General features: G+C 33.1%; 2 protein-coding genes across 2 annotated transcripts; both read right to left on the reverse strand.

Moving 5' to 3' along the window:
* Window positions 1-1,141: 1,141 nt before the first annotated feature.
* On the reverse strand, window positions 1,142-4,413 carry LOC143560941 (kinase-interacting protein 1-like). Its single transcript, XM_077049128.1, has 2 exons — window positions 4,105-4,413; window positions 1,142-3,930 (listed from the first exon to the last, which is right to left on the reverse strand). Exons 1-2 carry the CDS (start codon window positions 4,196-4,198, stop codon window positions 1,142-1,144), a joined length of 2,883 nt encoding a protein of 960 aa, XP_076905243.1. The 5' UTR covers window positions 4,199-4,413.
* A 1,468-nt stretch (window positions 4,414-5,881) lies between these two features.
* On the reverse strand, window positions 5,882-8,672 carry LOC143560942 (S-norcoclaurine synthase 1-like). The gene is made up of 4 exons (XM_077049129.1): window positions 8,338-8,672; window positions 6,883-7,019; window positions 6,717-6,814; window positions 5,882-6,061 (listed from the first exon to the last, which is right to left on the reverse strand). The coding sequence occupies exons 1-4, from the start codon at window positions 8,670-8,672 to the stop codon at window positions 5,882-5,884; spliced, it is 750 nt and encodes a 249-aa protein (XP_076905244.1).
* Window positions 8,673-20,421: the final 11,749 nt, after the last annotated feature.

The raw sequence follows: 20,421 nt of genomic DNA on the forward strand, positions 1-20,421 counted from the left end.
CTGAAGCCACGCCATGCTTCCTTCTATTATAACGGCCCAATGGGCTTTTCTTTACAAGGTCTCGGGCCCAACCAAACAAGGAAGATAAACGAACACATACAAAACACAACATTAATCAAGCTAAACAAATACAAAAGACTTAATACAAGAAATGGGATCTGCACCAACTGTTTTTGGAATCTGCTTGCCTGCTATCTTCCAAGCACCAAATCTAAGCCCGTCACCGGCCGATTATCGATTTCTTGAACTTAGCCTTAATACCAATTCAAGTCCCGGATCAATAAGCAAACACGAATAAAGTACTAACTCTCGTTTATATTGATCTAGAAAATATAATTCAAAAAATTTATTACAACTCTCAAACCCTAACATGGTTAGACTCTTGATGAACTCTAACTTATTTGCATCTAGATGAACCCTAGCTCGGTTACATATTGTGTGTGTCTCCAAATGAACCCTAGCTCTGTTGCATCTCACACGTTCTATAATGTCTAACCATAGCTCTGTTTATATAGACTAACCCTAACTTATTATTCAAGATATTTCCAATAAAATTACAATACAATTAGAAAACACGTTGTAATTTGGAAACATAACCAACTATGACTTACTTGTCAATATCGGTCCTTCAAGTTCACCAACTTATGACTTAGAGTCCGAAATTATGTCCAACACTTTAAGCCCGGCTTATGTTTACATATTAATGGGTTATCTAAAACATTTTACTTTTATGTTTATTAATTGGGTTAAATATATACTTGTGTTACGGACCAGCCGACATGCTTTGTAATTAGGCCATTAGTTTATGTTGTGGCACACTTTATCGAACTGAAACAATGGAGCACATAAGTTAACACCGAATCAGTGTGTTAACCAAATTCAGAAGTTGCGATGTTTCGTTCACTGTGTAAGATATTGTACATTTGTAAAACATTTGGAAGTTTTCAATTTGTGAATAGATGTTCTGTGTTTATATATATACAACAAAATATTGAGTTTGTTGAGTGCCACTGATACAGAACAAGAAGTTGGTCCTGGGAATACTTCTGTGTTCTAATAGCTATCCATAGAAATCTTAAAAACCCAAACAAAACGGGAAAACATATAGAAATCTTAAAAAACAAATATGCACAAATTTATGTTATATTCGACCACCTTTTGGTCTCTTATTAATAACATTGAAAATTGATGGCTTTTGCTTCTTTGCTTTAACCCCAAAAATGAAGTTTCTTAATGGTATTCCTGGTCGAGACGTTGGTGAGGGAACCGAAGTTTCCTGGTTATTGGGTTTCTGATTATCTGAAAGACCAAGCTCCTCTTCTAACTTTCTCAATGTTTTCTTTATTTCAAGGTGTAGAGCCCTGACATGATCTAATCCAGCTTCAAGTTCTTCGTTTACTCGATTATTTTGTTGCTCCATATTTAATATTTCACCTTGAAATTTTGCTGCTTGATGTGTACTGAACTTGATTTCATCCTCTAACATGCCTTCCTTCAACGCCATTGTTATTTCTTCTTGGATGTTTGACAATGATGTGCATCTCGTTTGTAGTTCATCTTTAAGGTTTTCTGCTTGTTCTATCCATAATGTGAGTTCACTTTGAATCTCTTTAAGGTGTTTGTATATTGGTCGGATATCGGACCGCAGATCAGTTGTGAACATAGATTGGCTGGTTTTGTCGTCAGAGGATTTAGCCTCTGCGCCTCTAGATTTAACTTTTGTTATCTCTCGTTTTAGATCTTCTACTTCTGTCTTAAAGTTTTGCACCTGGTGAAATTGAGTGCTGAATCGTAACCAGAAATCGAGGTTTTCATCCAGTATCACGTCGATATCGGTTCTAAACTTCTCTTCGATCTCTGAAATGGGTTCGGAATCAACAATTGACAGTGTTATTTCTTCATATTCTTTCTCTTCTGCTGATGTGTAATCTTGTTTTAGGTCTTGCGGCCAGTTTTCGATATCTTGAAGCTGATTAAGCTGCTGTTTTAGCATTTGGATCTCATTGTCTCTTTTAACTATGCATGTTTTTAATTCTCGTACTTGTACTATGAGCTCAAAGAGGGTTCCTAGTTTTTTCTTCTCTTCATCACTTAGTTTCTTCTTGGTTTCCTTGTAGTTTTTGAGATTTGTTGTGTATTGTTTCAATGGATTCTTTCGAGGTTCATCACCGGTTTCTTTTATGCGTTGATCCCTTTTATTAATATCTTCTGTTTCGATTCTACTTGCCTCATCTGTTTTAACATCAACGTTATTCGCATCTTCATCATTTGAAACTTCCTTTTTCATAGTATTTGTATTCTCGACCAAATGATGTTCGTCTTCATTGTCACTAGCATTGGCTCTGATAGTGCCACAGGCACCGGCAATGTCGTTGTCACTTTTAATGCTACTATCTCTGGCCGTTTCACTGTTATTGTTACTGTTACAGTTAATATTACTGGCACTTGGTCTGAGATTGGCATTGACACTAGCACCTGCATCGTCACGGTTTCTATCATTGTCATTATTATAGGTATCATTCATACATGGGATTTCTTTCTCTTCAACAACACATTCATCAAAACCCCGCACTTGCTCTTCAGAATCATTACAAAAAACATCAATAACGCCTTCTTCCGTATTCAAATGTTCTTCTTCGGAGGCAGGAGAATCCGTCTCAACCTCCTCATCCGGCTGGACATCGTGAAGCTTCTCAGACATTTGTTCGATTCTGCAATTAGCTTCCATGAAATATACTTTCAGGCTGTGATTTTGCTTCTCAATTTCCTTTTCCAAATCCTCTAATCCTTGTAACTTTTTATCCAAGTTCTTCAACTTTCTACGCATGAGTGCCCCATCCGCCTTTGATGCTTTATCACTTTCCAAAATTTGAATTTGTGTTTGAAGTTCACTGGCCTGATTTCTTAAATTATCTATGTTTGCGGTTTGAGATGAAACTGTACTCTCCAAACTAATAACTTTATTCGCAATTTTGTCTATAGTATTTGCCAATTCTGAAACCCTTAATTGCTTTTTTGATGATTCATCTAAGCTTTCTTTAATCTTTTCCATAGCATCATTCTCGTTGTCTTGATTTATGATTTGTGACTCTGGTTCACCATCTTTTTGGGATTCGTTAACTTGTTCTGGCGGAAACTTACGCTTCAATGCATTGATTTTTATTTTTGCGTTGACAATCTTCTCATGCTCAGACATGGCAGCTTGGCTTGAATTCTCTTGTTTTTCTATTAACTTCTCTAGTGTCTCTTTGCATGATTTTAATGCAGCTTGTGCCATTACTGTTCTAGCATCACCATCTTCAATAGCTTTCCCGACTTTAAACTCGTCTTGTAATCTACGAACCTTTTGTTGCATGGTGTTTATCTTGTTATCAATCTCCCAATACTTACAAAGCCCGTTCTCATACAAGCTTTTTGTGAACTCTTTCGTCGTTTGCAATGAAAGTATCTCCTTTTGAATCTTGTCAATTTCTTCAATGGCTTCTTCTTTACTCAAGCCGGATTTGGGTATGATACGATTCGGATTATCTTCTTTTGATGTTTTGGTTAGTTGCATTTTCTTTGACGCATTGCTAATAAGACCCTTTAAATTCTTATTAGGAAGTTGTGGTACTTTTTGAATGTTTGCTGCATTTGGACCCTGTATTTGTGGAGGCATGCTTTTGGGGATAATAGGAGGACTATCATCATCATCAAAATCATCATAAGATACTTGATCTGGGAAGATTGATGCAATTGTCGTGTTGGCTTTTTGTAAGTTTCTTGACAGCTTATCGTAACGCTCGGCTAATGATCTGTAGGCCCGAAAAGTCTCCTCTATGAAGCATATTAGATCCGGGCGGTGCCGGTAGTACATTTCTGCCCTCTTTCCAAATGAATCACCATCTTTTTGAACAATGTTTAGCGCGTAATGAACCTTATCTTCCATATCTGCATAAACATAATTAAAAATTCAAATGACAATAGGCACTTTTAGATCATGACATGAAATATAAATAGATATGTCATAATTTCATTGGAAATCAAAAGAATTAAAAGTATTGCGATTTCACAGAATACAGCATCAACTATCACTTCAATCGTTATGGGCAATTGGTTCGTTACCTAAAAGGCTCTGCTCAAGCCATTTGGATTGCTTGGTTCGAATGTGGCTAGCCCACCACCATGAAAACGCGTTGCTAGCCGCTCTTTGTAACATCTTAACTATATAAAAGCTGTTCTTCCCTTTCACCTTTCTCTTGCTGTCCGTTTCTACTCTTACAAATCCTAGAAAACATGTACGCTCTTTCCTGATGGGACAAGTTTACGTATGATTATGATAGAAAATGAGAGAATGGAGATGTTTTGTTGTATTGATTCAAACGCGATGGTGCATTGTATCATACAAAGAAGCATGGGATTGATGAAAAAGATGGTGAGTACCTATATCAACAAATGCTATGGAAATTAGAAAAAGAGAAGTTGGGGTTAATTGAGAGTTGTTTTGGTAGAACAAATGGAGAAACATTGATATATAGGTTTGAGGTTGAGAGATGGTATAGGGGCCTGAATATGTGCACTGCCTTTATTGATATAAATAGTATCTAAGGCAATGGGTATAGACTTTATTTTTCGTTTTACCTACTTAATTGTTAATTGGTATACATTGTATCTATCATTGAGACACCAGCTTATTCATTTAACGGTAAAAATTTATGAAGACTAGGGTTGGTCTTTACTTTTTACCTTTTCTTTTTGGAAATAGAAATGATGAATTTCTTTTTAACGTGTAAAAAGGAATTGATGATAAATGTGTAATATTTATATAATTTCTTGAACATATTCTTATAAACTTTTCTATTGGGCTCTTACAAAAATGTAGATTTTATCAACTGTTGTAGATTGAAGGATTCTTGACAAGTATCCATTTGGAAACCATGGCAATAACGTTAAAGAGGATATAGCATAACCTACTGGTATTGTGGAATAAATCAATAAGTCAAACCGTAATTTACCAGTTTAGGCAAATTATACATCGATTGTTGACCTAAGAGGTTGCTGATGGTCGGTAATTAGGAACCCAATGCTAGCTCTTCCATGTGTGAATCGAGAGTAAATAGTGACTTCTGCTGATGGTCGGAAATTAAGGACGTGCTAGCTCATATTGTCTTCCTTCACTTATTCTTTCTTTTAGACAGTTAACAAACTAGTGGCTTTCTCATCTGGTGGACATTAATTATCAAGCAATGGTACAGTAACGGTCGAATGTGCAGGTAGATTGTATCATTATTCGACAACAATGTACTACTCTACTATCGAATTTTTCTAGCAAGGATATCCTACAACTATCTTATTATTTTTGTTATTATATAATTTTATTACTCATAGAAATTAGAAATGTAAATAGTAAACCTTTTTGTTATTATGTAATTTTATTATCAAGTATGATTTTTAATCAATGTAAAATATATCTAGATATCTTTTTAGGTATATCACGAATTTATTTCTTGGGACGAAAGACAATGTTTGTTTAATCAAACCATTTGTAAATTAACTTTTTTAATTGTGAACACACCTGAGTATTTTCAGACTACCGATACTGTAGTGGTAACTCGCACCTTTATGTTTATAACCTCTACTTGATTACGTATAATACAACTGCAAACAATATTACATGTTTTATGCATATACCAAATTCTTCAACTGCTAGATGGTTTGGTAACTCACAAGAGTTCTTTTTGCAACACACAAAAGAATTCCACTAGTTAACTACATTTATTTAATGTATGTACAGCTTGCCCATGAAAATGCTATAACAAAAGTTGAAGATAGAAGATCCATTTAAATGCGTTTATTCTCCACAAGTGCAACTTTTAAAAGACATGAAGCATGCTATCACACATTAGCAGTTGCTATCTTCCACAGGGATTGCAAAGTGATCAAGATCAAGAACTTCTTCACGCAACATAAGAGGGTTTCTTTCTTTCTTGAGTCTTGATTGCAAAAGCTCTTTGTAAAAGAACCCTTTATACTTTGGTGCTTCACCAACCTCCTCGGCAAATTTGGGCAATGGTTGAATCCACTTTTCACCACCAATATTGTAGAAAATGCAAACGAATGACGATTTCTTCCTTTAGGTTTCCACACTCGATGATGCGGTGCTACCATCTTCTTATTTGTTAAAGCCTTTTGAACAAAACAATTGTTGCAAAAATTAAGCAAGTCATGTTGTCATATGTTTTGTAAGCAACAAACGCTTTTTCTCAATTATTTACATGCAAATTAACTAATAAGTCGTGTAGTTATTATATCATCAATGATATAAGACCTTCTTCAATGGGTGTCCATCGAGCCCGCTCATGGAAGATGTGTATAGGAGAGTGTGCATGGGCGATGGTGCATCTGTTTAAGGTGACGGTTATTATAAGGTTTCCATTTGTCAATTTCGTTGGTGCGAATTAATTAATGAGTTGTAAATCGCATCATTTACTGACTTCTACGTAAGTTAGTTTACTAAAATCTATTAGTTTTTACAAGTTGTATAATAATTAATAATTTGGTTCGGTAGATAAAACAATTTGATTATGAAGAATAATGGGGAAAAATATTGGGTTTATAGGTTGGAGATAAAATAAGTGTTTTGTATGATAAGTGGAACTTCGACATTGTAGCTGATTGTGCGCATTTTTAGGCTTTTGCTTTGGAGATCGATGGTCCAAGTCTGAGAAACGCGTTACCTGAATGGTTGTGCCAACATTAACCACAAGAGAGCCCGCCACGGGAGGTACAGGAATCCAAAAGCCAGCTTTCTCATATTCAAGACCACCAGCATCATCTTGAGGCAAAAATGTAAAGCAATTAGTGTCTTGGTGTGCTTCCCTTCCTATCTCGGATATCGCCAACACATGAGAACATCCTTGGATCGGTCGTCGTTGAATTCCTTGAGAAAATTGGACGGGAGACCTAAGTAATCGTTAACCAAGTTCTCCACCATTGCTCCAAGCTTCTGAAAATGAAGAAAGATCTCCTCCAACCTTTCACTGTTAATTACAAATTATATCTTGTAATTATGGTTGCTTACAATTTTTTAATTTAAACATATTGATATAAAAAAATCTTAACAAACACTTCTTAATCAAACTATAATATTTGGCATTGTATATGATACAATGACAAAAAATGTAACGATATAAGTAAAAATTGTAAAGTATATGCATATGTATATTAGTTTATTATATTAATTATATATATAGGAAATCCTCTTTAAATCGGAAAAATCAATTTGAAAGGAAGAAGAATAACAAACGAAGGATAGATATAAAAAACGGATAACTTTGTTCTTTCTTTTGCTTTACATTGTGGACTAAAGTCGTTATTATCCATCTAATTTCTGGACTGATCGAATTGGTGTTGCATAGCAAGAGTAGACCCACATGTGACAAAATAAATTATCTACTCTTTTTCTTATTATATTAGCAATAACAATAATATATTCTTCATCTAGAAACATACATAAAAGTATAGTTTATTTTAATAAATGCAGCTTTTGAATTCCTCGGGTAGCCGTTTGATAAGGTAGCCTCTAGATACAAATATACGTATACAATATATGTGTTGAAGGAGGTTTAAGTCTATTTAACTTGCGAAGTGTAGAAGTTATTAGAGCGTGACACATTTTTGAAGCGAGGGGCATACACTTCAATTTGAGTCCGCACAATATTTACCTTCAAGATTTAGAGGTGCATATAAATAATCAAATTACATACATAAACCTTTACGCCCAAAATCGTAAATAACATGATGCATGTATGTAAATAATTACACAGCATATGTGTGTGTATACATGATAACGCGTAGTTATATAGCAAGTACACAATATGTATTACATACATGTATATATTTAATGCATACGTAACATACTGCATATTACACGTGCATATTACTCAATTACACAACATATAACAAATAATTAAGCAAGATATATTGCATAATGCACACATTCCCTTACACTAAAGCAACTCTTTTAGAAAAAAAAAAAGCAAAGAAAAGAAAACACGTTTTCTCTAGAATTTATATAGTAACACTAATTCTCGATAATAAAATTACTAATTATGTGATCTAATTAAAACAAATAATCAAACAGAATAAAAGTTATTAAAGTTTAAAACAGTATAAAAGTTATTAGAGTTTAAACCGTGAAACGTTCTAGGCTTGATTTATAATTCATTTTTTTACCCTATTGGCCATTTCTAGTTTTGTATCTGTGCACTCGTCACTCCTAAACATTGTAGAATAGAACCACTTTGGACTCTTCGTCTTCTTCTATGAGAGTGTGATGGAAACATGTTGGAAACTTACCGAACCACACATGAAGGGAAGACATTGAAACCCAAGACGGGCTGACACACTATTAACCATTCATTGCAGCCAAAGCTACCATTCATCTTGCCATAACCTGCTGGAAGAATAGTTGAAACAGGCTTACACTCAAGTTTCTCATCAATGGGACGATCAAAAAACTGTTTAGTGAGTTCCCGGCTGCGGTTTATCAATTCATCCGGCAGGCCATCGTTTATGATTCGCAAAAACCCGAATTTCAAGCACGCTTCCCCGAAATCTTTCACTGCCTTCCTCCGGTCCACCTCATTGGAATGCTTGAACATGGAAGCAAGGTCTACTACTAGAATTTCCATTGGAACCTAAGTTTTCTAATTACAAAGTTCTTGCCTGTCTTCATGGGGGCGTATATTGTAAATTTATAATGGTATCGATCCTCGTAAAATAATGAAATTAAAATGTAGCAGATAACATATTTGACTGCTTTTTCATTATTTATTTATTAGGGGTGACATATTTGCTCCTTTGTGATGCTAGGTGTAATCTAGATTTATCATTATTATGAAAGCCTTTATAAAGCATTTGTTTGTTTTTATAAGTTTAAATATTCTATTTCTAAAGAAATATAAGTCGCAATGCATTAAAGAGAAATATTCTTTAGCTCATTTTCTATTTGAAGTATGGTCACATATACTTTCTCACATCGATTACTAAAATTTTCTCCCATTTTTCCATCATGTGATGCATAGAAGTCAAACAAGTGACTTAAAGCCTCACCATAATGTTTGGCGCCTACCTTGTAACTTTCTACCATAATGCCCCAACCAATGGAATTAAGTCAATAGTCACTATTTATACTGATTTTGACGTTCTAGGTCTGACTTATTCAAAAACATCATCAAAGATAAAACTCATCAATGTGGGAAAACTCCCTTGAGTTAGGTTTCGAACCTGAAACCTCAAGGATCACAACCCAAACCTTAACTGTCACTCTCATGCCAGTGGACAAGTGACATATAACATTCTAGCGTTTATACCATAGGTTACTAACCAATAAAATTAAGTCATCATTTGTGATTTAGTACAAAGTTTAAGATTTAGTACGAAAATTATCTTTAATACAAGTTTATCACTTATCATGGTATTGCTTTTTTCCTGAGATTACTCTTGTTATTCGTTGCTTCTATCTCTCTCAACCAAAGTCTGTCTTTTCATTTATAATTTGTATAGAAGAAATATAGGAGTTTGTGAATGGTGTTTTGAGACGTGCTATATGCTTACATACCAAATATCACTAGTTTGGTATTAATCACACTCAGTTTTAAAAATGTAAGGTTTTAAAATTTTAACAATATCACATTCACAAAAGGATATCTTTACCCATCTAACAATCACTGCTACAAACTAGGCAATTGCGACTGAAGAAAACGGTCGCAAATTAACGACCGCTTGCGACCGAAACATCAGGTTTGCACTGACAAGGTTGTTTGGATCGCTCCTCCTCTGGCTCAATGGAGTTATCTAAACGCCAATTCCATTATTGAAGCCGCCGTACTGGCGCTCAATCAACTTAGCACTCCGCTGACTATGATTTTGTTATTATCCAACACTAGAAGTGGCATTTTTTTGAAAATTGTAGTGATAGATCCTATTAGTTTTGACACTTTGCGTAGAAATCAAAAAATTAACATGCTCTATCTGGTCAATGAGGACTGAGGAGCTTCCAAATTCATCATCAACTGTTAATAATAAAATGATTTAGTTAGCTGCAGTAGGATGTGACTAGTAGCAGTTCCATAAACCATAATTATCTTAGCCTCCTTGATTTGTCTAAATCCTGATACATATTTACCTACAGTTTTCTTATATTGATCTTGCTGCTCTTGAAAAAGTAAATTGTGTTAATTATATTTTTGAGACATGGGTAAAACATAAACCCTAACATGTTGATTCAATCATAAATAAGAAATTAGACATCATGGTAATAGAACTTACTTGTAGAAATCGAAATCATAGAGAAGGATGAAGATACCATGATGACTCCTGTTCGGTTCCATTATGATGTCACTGATTGATGGAGATTTTAGAGAGAGTTATTGGTGTGATTTTTTAATTATCAGTCATTGTTATGTGACATCTAAGGGAAACCCTAATATATATATATGGGTACATCCATCAAATAGCCCATATATCTTATGGGCCAAGTCAGGTTATTTGACTAATCATAATTACTTAAATGGTAATGAGGCTATATTATATGGGTTTTTCCAACATTCTCCCACTTGGCTGAATAACCATTTAGGATGAGTAATTCGTTAAATTAGTGGCCAAGTTAAACACTCATCAAGTTTTTACATTAAAACTGTAGTAGATAGTTACAATCGTTTGAGTTGCTGTCAACTCGAGATCCCCAACAGTCATACTAAAGTATCAACATAAAACATTTAAAACTTAAAAATCAAATAACTGGCCCATTAAAGTAATTAATTAATTTGCATAAGTTTGTCTATAGATCATAATGTGCACATAACCGTTATTATAGACAAAAACAAAGCGTTCGAGGAAATCATAATAATTCATACACAATGCTATTATACAATGTCTCTACTTATACCCATCCGTGTTATAAGTTATTAGATATTTATGGGCGGGAGACCTTAAGTTATCGGATCCTTAAAGCATATTTATAGTGTGGCAAAGTATAAAATGAAAACCCACTTGAGTTGTGAAAACCCGTGAAAACCCTATGTAACATCATTTTTTTTTGTTACATGTAATATATGTTGTAACATTTAATACAAAACATCGAAACATAAAAAAAAATGTTTTGCTATTTTTTAACATTTTTTTGCTAATTTTTATATATGTTTTCAGAAGAGAGAAAATGTTATATTTATATTTACATTTTTTATTCACTTTAATTGTGGACCACAAGATTTAAACTTTAATTAAAAACATGTGGTTGAGAATGAGTTTCTAGAGTTTTCACAACTCAAGTGGGTTTTCATTTTAACCTTACCCTTTATAGTGTTAATGTATTCCATACAAAGGTTATTTTCCTCTACTCATTCACGTACGACTACGAACAAGTACTCTGCATCAAAACATAATGCAGCGCCACTCGAACTTTTACTATTCAAGAAACTAATGGCAACTGACTTATTAAAGTATACCTTCAATTTTCATGATATGGAGTTAAAACAATTTTGAGTCCACTTATCAAATTTTCAAACAATATTCCATGGCACGTTGCATTGTACACTACAACATATTCAACCATCATTATGGAGATTGTTAGCTGTTGCTTATTACTCCTCCATGACATTAGTCCGCCTATCGACATAAAGTGGTACCCCAAATCTAATTTCTTATCATCTTGCTTTTAGCAAAGTAAGAATTATAAAAGTCAATTACTTCCAAATTATCAATTGTTTTTATATCAAGCTTCTTTTGTTCTTTATAGATATCGCAATACTTTATTTATTGTCTTACAATGATCTAGACCATAATTAGATTGATAACGGTCTAACATTCCAACAATAAATGTGATAACTTGACGAAAACAAACTTACCTATACATCAAGCTTCCAACTACTAAACCATAATGTATCAATTTCATTCACTCCTTCTAAACCTCTATTTTCGGACATTTAAAATGAAACGAAAAGACCTCCTTTAATTACTGGAGCTACTAATGGAAAGCAACATTGCACGCTATATCGTGCAAGAACACGATTAACGTAAGCCTTTTGAGACCGGCCTAATCTCTCTTAGATACGATCTCGGTTTATTTTGATGTCTAATACATAAGGAGCTTTTCGGAGATCTATCATGTCAAAATTACGCGAGAATGATCGCTTTGACCCATGCAATAAATCTATAAGCTGTTACTTACCAGAAAAATATCTTCCGTGTAAATGACAAGTATAGTAAAATTGCTCCCACTCATTTTGAGGTAGGTGAATTGATCCACTTGGTTTTCATAAAGCATGTATTCTTCATAATTTTATCGAACTTTAAGTACCATTGACGTATATCTATTTTAGCCCATATTTGGATTTCTTTAGCTTACAGACTACATGTTCCTTACCCTCAGGATTAAATCCCATAGTTTGAGTTATGAACACGTCTTTATGCAAGTCACCATTTAGGAGAGAAATTCTTGACATCAATCTAATGTAGCCTTAAGTCATAATTTGCTACTAATGTCATACCAATACTCAAGGAAACCTTCTATAATACAGGTGAGAAGGTTACATAATAATACTCTCTTTTGGGTATAGCCTTTAGCAGTCAATCTTGCTTTATAATTTTCGATGTTTTCGTTCGGGACTAATTTGTTTTCATAAACCCATTTACAACCTACGGGTTTTACACCCTCAGGTAATTTGACCAACTCCCAAAGGTCATTCGTATTCATGGAATCAAGCTCATCAATCATAGAAATATTCCATTCACAAGACTGATCACTACTAATGGCTTCATTATAAGAGGCTTGATAATTATACTTTCTTAAATTCAAATAATCTTCATTAAGGTAGGTTACATAAGCATCAAAGTTAGAATGCCTTTTAGACTTGTATGACCCTCAAGTTGATTTTTGGGTTCTTGATCGTTAATAGGTTCAGATTTTTACTCTTGTGTGTTTGAGGTGCCTTAACTCTCAGGAATATTTGAAGCATTATTTTCCGAGGAAACATTAGGTGGTGCAGTGTTATGTACAAGAGGTTTAATAGGAGGTAAAGTTGAAGAGCCCATCCCCCCTCCTCTTGCACTTCTTGGAAATCAAAGACTTCACTTTCACTGCTCCCACTAATCTTGGAGTTCTCTAGAAACTCAACATTACGAGTTTCTACTATGCGAGTAGTATACGTAGGGTAATAACATTTAAATCCCTTAGAATGTTTGGAATATTCTATAGAGTAACAACTGACAGCCCTCATGTCAAGTTCTCGTTATAGAGTATTATAAAGTTTAGCTTTGGCAAGACAACCCCATAATTTCATATATCGTAAGCTTGGTTTCCTTCTTGTCCTAATCTCAAAAGGATTTTTAGGGACAAAATATATGAACAATTGTCTTTAAGGCCTCAGTCCATAAAAGGTTAGGACGATTTGAGTTTGCTAACATACTTCCAACCATATCGTCAAGGGTTCTAATTCTTCTCTCAGCGTTGACGTTATGCTAAGAAGTACCCGTAGTGGTAAATTTGTATGTTGGTCATAATACTTACCTCGTCTATCTGATCAGTTTACCTTTATCTTATGCTTAAGTTGAATTTTAACTTTAGACATAAAGGTTTTAAATATGTCAGATGATTCATTTTGTTTTTCTCTTTAACTAAATACAAGTACGCGTAAATTGTAGAGATTTCAATCAAGACAAGCAAAAACAAGAATTTAAGAGTTTAACTAATAGTGACTTTGTCACGCCCACGCAAAACTTTATAACCATCATTGTCTAACTTTGGTATTGATACTAAATTAAGGTATCATAAAGTGTAATACAATGACAAGTTTTTCATAATAAATCGCATGGTTCCTACGACATCATTAAGTTCGTCACCAACTCTCGTTCTAAAAGTTCTCTGGTTTCTTTTTAGTTTTTGGATTGTAAGAAATCCCTTTCTTAGTTAGCTCCACCTCGAATTTTGGCAATCCCATCGCATGCGTCATTTATTATGGTACAATTAACATGTGATTGTCCCTTAGAACATTACGGTTGAGAATAGTACTTGATTTAGATTTATGGACCATAAAACTTTCCTCTTTGAATTTCCCCTACTTCTTATGCAAGTTACTAGTAGCGACATAAGCAACTTTCGGTTTTTCTAGTTTTCAATCGCTTTATCAACTCACTTGGTGACTATTTGTCTTTTATGAATGTTATAGTTGATCTTAGAAGCATCAAAATGTGCAGGAAGAGAAGTTATGATAAAAGGCGCTAGTAAACATTTACCAATCTCCATGTCTAATCCATTTAACTTATGGTACGTGTTTCTCATCATCATAATGTGCTTACGCACACCACTAACTTCATCGTGCTCGCATGCGTTTCAGAAGATGCCTTAAGTTATACCTTTTTTTTTAATCCAATAAACTTCATCATTCTTTGAATCGGGTATAGCTCCCTTAATAGTACTTAAGATGTAATTATTGATGATCATAAAAGACATTATGCTCGACCACTCCCATTTAGCTACAATACTTTAGGCAATAAGAGCTATGAGGGTGTCGTGTCTTCACGCATAATCAAGATCCATCATTCCAAGAGTGATTTTAACCATGTTCGTCTAAGAGGTAAAGTTCAATTGCCTGCCAGGACTTAAAGTGGATACTAGCTTGATATAGATAGAAAAGTTTAATTATGCTAAATTAGGGGTAATCAACAAGGTAGACATAACAATATATTGAAGATAAAGTCAATTATACACCAAAATAAAAGACTGACTTAAGGTTCTATTTGAATTTTGGCTTCGCGTTGGCTACGACCAAAATTCAAATATTATGAACATATATAAGGAGTAAAGTTCTACTTAAAATTTGGCTTCACATTGGCTATAACCAAAGTTCAAATATAATGAACGCACGTAAATAAAGTAAGGGCTCATAAACATAACACATCACCTTTGGGCATAAATGAAATGTCTATGTACATAAGGCCAATAATTCATCATGTATACCATCAAAACAAATAGCCATTGGGTTTATTTTATTTTGACAAAACACATAATTGCATAAAATGGTTTCATTAAACTTCAATTTCAAACTAAATGATATCTCGTGGTTCAATCACTTAATTCTTCATTAAAGTTGCCAATGAAATTCTAGCTTGCGCGAAACTTATGCGAAAGTTATGGGCTTAAACATAAATAGATTTACATGCAAAATAATTAATATTCAAAATAACAGGAATTTTTAAGTTCGATTACCCGAAAGCTTGTGGCATACAAGATTTAGACCATTCGTGAGTTCAATCAAATGAAAGCTTTGGCTATTCGAAATCTCGAGTCACACGAAAGTTTGGTCGCTCAAAAGTTAAGCCACAAAGTTTCGTTTATTTCAGCAAAACTATGTCATTTGAATATTCAAGTGAAAGTTACTAAGTTTCACCAAAGATAAATAAATTTCGTTTAAAATTAAGTTTCGTTTAAGGTGAAAGTTTTAATTAATAACATGGGAAATTAATGCACCTCAAAGTAATAATGAAACGAAAGTAAGCATAGGTCAAATGAGTTCAATCGAAACTTAAATTATTCACACAAAACGTAAATAATTCTTTTGATCTTATACGAAAAGTCATATATATTGAACTAATAAATGCTTGAGTGTAAACAAAACTAAGTAATGTTTTGTTTCGTAGTAAACAAGTTACAAACATGAAACATACTGAGTTTTGTTTACAACATGGTTAATTTCGTTAAACATTTATTTGCAGAATCACGTCCACTTTTGACTTTTATGAAAACAACAATTACTCATTCCACCAGCAAACTAATTGTAATTTATGTGGACGAAAAATTGATTAAAAAAACATTAGTTTTGGGCTTAAGAGAGTCCAGCCATGCGAAAAATTGTACATTAATTTACAAGATTTAATAAAATAATTATAATGCAAAACTTGTTTTCAATCTGAATTATATGGATTCTAAAACATAAATTTGTGGACATATTAAAATCATGTGACTTACCCACTTATTTGAATTAATGGAAATCGAATATATCAAGAATTATCAAGGGAAACTGATTTGCACCATTATTTTATTCTTGTGTCAATTATAATGCCGAACGAAAACTTGATGGTGGTTATCAATTGAAGCAACGATTTGTATAACACCAAGTTAAGGATTTTAATCAACACAAAACAAATTATCAGTTATTTTAATGATTGAATTGACATAATCAACATTGCTCTGATACCACATGTTAAGTATATTTTGAGACATGTGTAAAACATAAACCCTAACATGTTGATTCAATCATAAATAAGAAATTAGACATCATAGTAATAGAGCTTACTTGTAGAAATCGAAATCATAGAGAAGGATGATGATGCCATGATGACTCCTGTTCGGTTCCATTATGATGTCACTGATTGATGGAGATCTTAGAGAGAGTTATTGGTGTGTGATTTTTTAATTCTCAGTAATTGTTATGTGACATCTAAGGGAAACCCTAATATATATATGGGTACATCCATCAAATAGCCCATATATCTTATAGGCCAAGTTAGGTTATTAATTACTTAAATGGTAATGAGGCCATATTATATGGGTTTTTCCAACAAATTGAATAACATAGGCTGACTTTGACTCCAATTTGTGCGTTGACTGTACAAGAATTGGAATCACAAAAGATCATGTTTGTGTAAATTACTGGTTTAGTGGGAAATTGGTGTAATGAATTGAGTATCGCATCATAAATTGGTAATGGAAATGACTAGCATCAGTCTTAACATGTTGAGCTATGGTTTCAAGTATTATACAGTTGATCTCTTATAACACAAGGAGACTTGGTGTATATACCTTATGAACATGATTTTGGCGCTTTTTGGTTCATTTTTTTCTGTTTGTACATTGCAGTTCAGTTGCATCATACATGAACAAATTGATTACAATAAAGTGGCTAGACAGCAACAACCTGCACCGCAACCCCCTTTTATATAGCAAACACAATTATATTAAAAACAAAGTTCTGGTTCTTAGGGGTCAAAGAAAGCACAACCCCCTCTCCCTGAACCCTGGCCAAAAGTTCCACAGCCTCCGGGGCTAGAAACTTTGTCCAGTTTTGCCTTCAATGCCGCTTAATTTAACCCCAACAAGAGGGAATATTCCTGTAAGGTCCACACAAGCGTGTTGATGGTCAAATGGTCGTGTATAAATCAGGTATTATAATGTACTAATTGTTTATTTTTGTTAAGTTGTTTGTTAGAACTGTGGTACTCAAGCACGCTTTTGTGTTTCAAGTTGCTGAACGTTAATGATGCTTATCGGGGCTAGTTACGAGCTTATAATGATATTCGGGATGATCGGGATTTCCAACCACGCATCTCAGAGCTTAAACGAAAATAAAGTTTATGTAACCAAGGTCTATCGCGCTACACAACGAAGTGAAGATACCTTCGCAATAAGCAAGAGAGTCAGAATGTGCGTCTATTGGAATTTAATCATAAAGTAGGTTAATTATTTAATTATGTAATTATTGTCATTATGTATTAAATGGAAGGGCCAAAACTGAAAATAATAAAATTAGGTTTGTTTAGGCAGTTAGGGTTTGTGAGAGTTATTGTATAAAACCACTTAGAATATTTGATACGAAACGTTGCGCAGGTTCAGAAGCGACGCTTCAGTGTGTGTATATATAGGGCGATTCTCAATGTAAACAATCGTAGTTCAGTCAATAATATATTGCTTTCATATACAACTAGGTTACATCCCGTGTTACATACGGACGGAAAATATATAAAACTTCATATATATATATATATATTGTTTGTGTGTGTGCGCGCGTGCACGCGTTTGCGTGTGTGTCACATACATTTTAACGAATTGTAAACCTCAGGTAATGTAGCATTATTATGATTATTACAAGGCATCGCATTGTTAATTTTATTAAAAGAACCCAACATACAAAGACAAATAGAGAAAATTAACAATTTAAAACATAATTCTAAGTTATGCCACATATTTCTAACTTATACCATGAAACAAAAAAGACATATTAGTTAAAACTTCACCATCTACTGAATTCATATGTTGTAAACAATGAAGCGTAAACATGTAGATGTTGTAACATAAGTTGTGTGTTATAAAAAGTATTTTTATTGAAATTATAATACATTTAAGTACACAACATAAAAAATACTAAAAATATGAATATAACAATGAGATATAATTATAATTTTTATTAAACCGCACGTTTAATAAAGCAATAATATAATCCAAATCTCGTGATTTAAACCACCATTTTAATCCAAACATCCAGTCCAAACGTTCATAAATAATTTCTCAAAATCCAGAAAAAAATTAAATAACAGTCTCAACATTTAAAAAAAATAGCAATGAAAACAATTAATTGTCTTTATCACTCAATAAATAATGATTATAACAATTTTTGAAACTTTCTTCAACTTAGGAGTCGGTGTTTAAAATTATTGTTCAAATTAACATATGGAATTTATATAAATGGAAAATTGATGAGTTGAAAGCCAATGTGGACATGCTAGCTGAATGTCATGTGAAAATCTTATATTGCTTTAATAGTATAACAAGATCGTTATAAGGTATCATATTGTTATTTTTATTAAAAGAACCTAACATACAAAGACAAATAAAGAAAAATAACAATTTAAAACATATATAATTCTATGTTATGCCACGTATTTCTAACTTATATCATGAAACAAAAAACACATATTAGTTAAAACTTCATCATCTACTGAAGTCATATGTTGTAAACTATGAAGCGTAAACATAAGATGTTGTGACATAAGTTGCGTGTTATAAAAACTATTTTTATTGAAATTATAAAACATTTATGTACCCAACATAAAAAATACTAAAAATATGAATATAACAATGAGATATAATTATAATTTTTATTAACCGGACGTTTAATAAAGCAACAATATAGTCAAAACCTCGTAACTTAAACCATCATTTCAATCCAAATATACAGTCCAAACGTTCATAAATAATTTCCCAAAATCCAAAAAAAATAAAATAAATAACAAACTCTCAAAATTTTAAAAAATAAAAATAAAAATAAAAACAATTAATTGTCTTTATTGCTCAATAAATAATGATTATAACAATTTATTTTGAAACTTATTTTAACTTAGGAGTTAATATTTAAAATTAGTGTTCAAATTAACATGTGGAAATTATATAAATGAAAAATTGTTGAGTTGGAAGCCTATGTGGACATGCTAGTTGAATGCCATGTGAAAACATTGTATTGCTTTAATAGTATAGTAAGATAAGATTGTTGTTCTTCCTACTTCACATATTCTTTGCATATATATCCCAATTTATTTGTTGCTTCTTATTTACCAACAAATGGCATCAGAGCCCACGGTTATATATAGTTTAACAAGAAGAACATCATCCCTATGTCACGTCCTTTTGACCATGGGTAATCGTTCATCGTTTTCCATGTCGGCTTGTTAATTCGTTCAAGATTAAGACTTTGTTTTTATTCATAATACGATAATCAAAATATGACTTTTTCACTTCTTGTTCATAAAAATGACTTTTTAAAGTGTTGGACACAAACCCGGCTCAACCTTGGGCTCGTTTCCGACCAAACCGAAACACTCGGTTAAATTCTTTTCTTTTACATAATCATCAGTACACTTATTTCTAAACAAACCGAACCTTTTAAACATGACTAATAAGTATTATAACCAAATTCTTCACTAAAAACATGAACTTTTAGTGAAATATATGTTTTCTAAACCTTTTTTTCCCTTCAAAAACACTTGAACTTTATACCGAATCATCAACCTCTTTGCATACTTTAAAATTTTCAACGAGTCTTCTCTTGAATCTAGAATATTTCATTTTTTTTTCTAGGATCACTCGTCTAACCGAACTTCTTCAGTTCACTTGTTTAAGCACATTCTTCATCGTCAACCTCGCTTAATTTAACAAGTAAGTTTCATAACCCTTTTTCCACGCTTTATAAATATTTGGGGTGTAGCATGTTATCATGTTTTCTCGTCATTTCATGATCTTGTTTACAAACCGATTCCAACTATGGCTTACATGTTAATACTATTTCTTTTATATTGTTTATAATGACTATACGTGAATAATGTGCAATGTGTTTATCACTTTATGGTTGGTACATCAAATATTTAAGTGGGAGGGTCTGGCGTGACGTATCTGCGCTACCTATTATTCAACTTTGGTTGAAATGAATGGTGGTATCATTATCATTCCCCTGGTGGTGGGGCATCATTATCATTCCTCTAGTTTGGGGCGTTATTTATTGTTGCATTCAATTTACTTTATAATTGGGTATATTGCACTGTGACATGTGAATCGACAAAACATTTTTGTATTATCAATATATCAAACCAATGAAACCTCACCAACATTCATGT

Source organism: Bidens hawaiensis, unplaced genomic scaffold (genome assembly GCF_021521415.1).
Source record: "Bidens hawaiensis isolate Kalapana, Puna unplaced genomic scaffold, B.hawaiensis_p1.1 tig00020515_1, whole genome shotgun sequence".
Classification (NCBI taxonomy): Eukaryota; Viridiplantae; Streptophyta; class Magnoliopsida; order Asterales; family Asteraceae; genus Bidens; species Bidens hawaiensis.

Coding starts and splice junctions, on each gene's coding strand:
- LOC143560941 (XM_077049128.1), bottom strand. CDS start 4,198: ATGTTACAAAGAGCGGCTAGCAACGCGTTTTCATGGTGGTGGGCTAGC. Junction 3,931..4,104: donor GCTTGAGCAGAGCCTTTTAG/GTAACGAACCAA, acceptor ATGTTTATGCAG/ATATGGAAGATAAGGTTCAT.
- LOC143560942 (XM_077049129.1), bottom strand. CDS start 8,672: ATGGAAATTCTAGTAGTAGACCTTGCTTCCATGTTCAAGCATTCCAAT. Junction 6,815..6,882: donor ATCCAAGGATGTTCTCATGT/GTTGGCGATATC, acceptor TTTTGCCTCAAG/ATGATGCTGGTGGTCTTGAA. Junction 6,062..6,716: donor ATGTTGGCACAACCATTCAG/GTAACGCGTTTC, acceptor GGTGGTGAAAAG/TGGATTCAACCATTGCCCAA.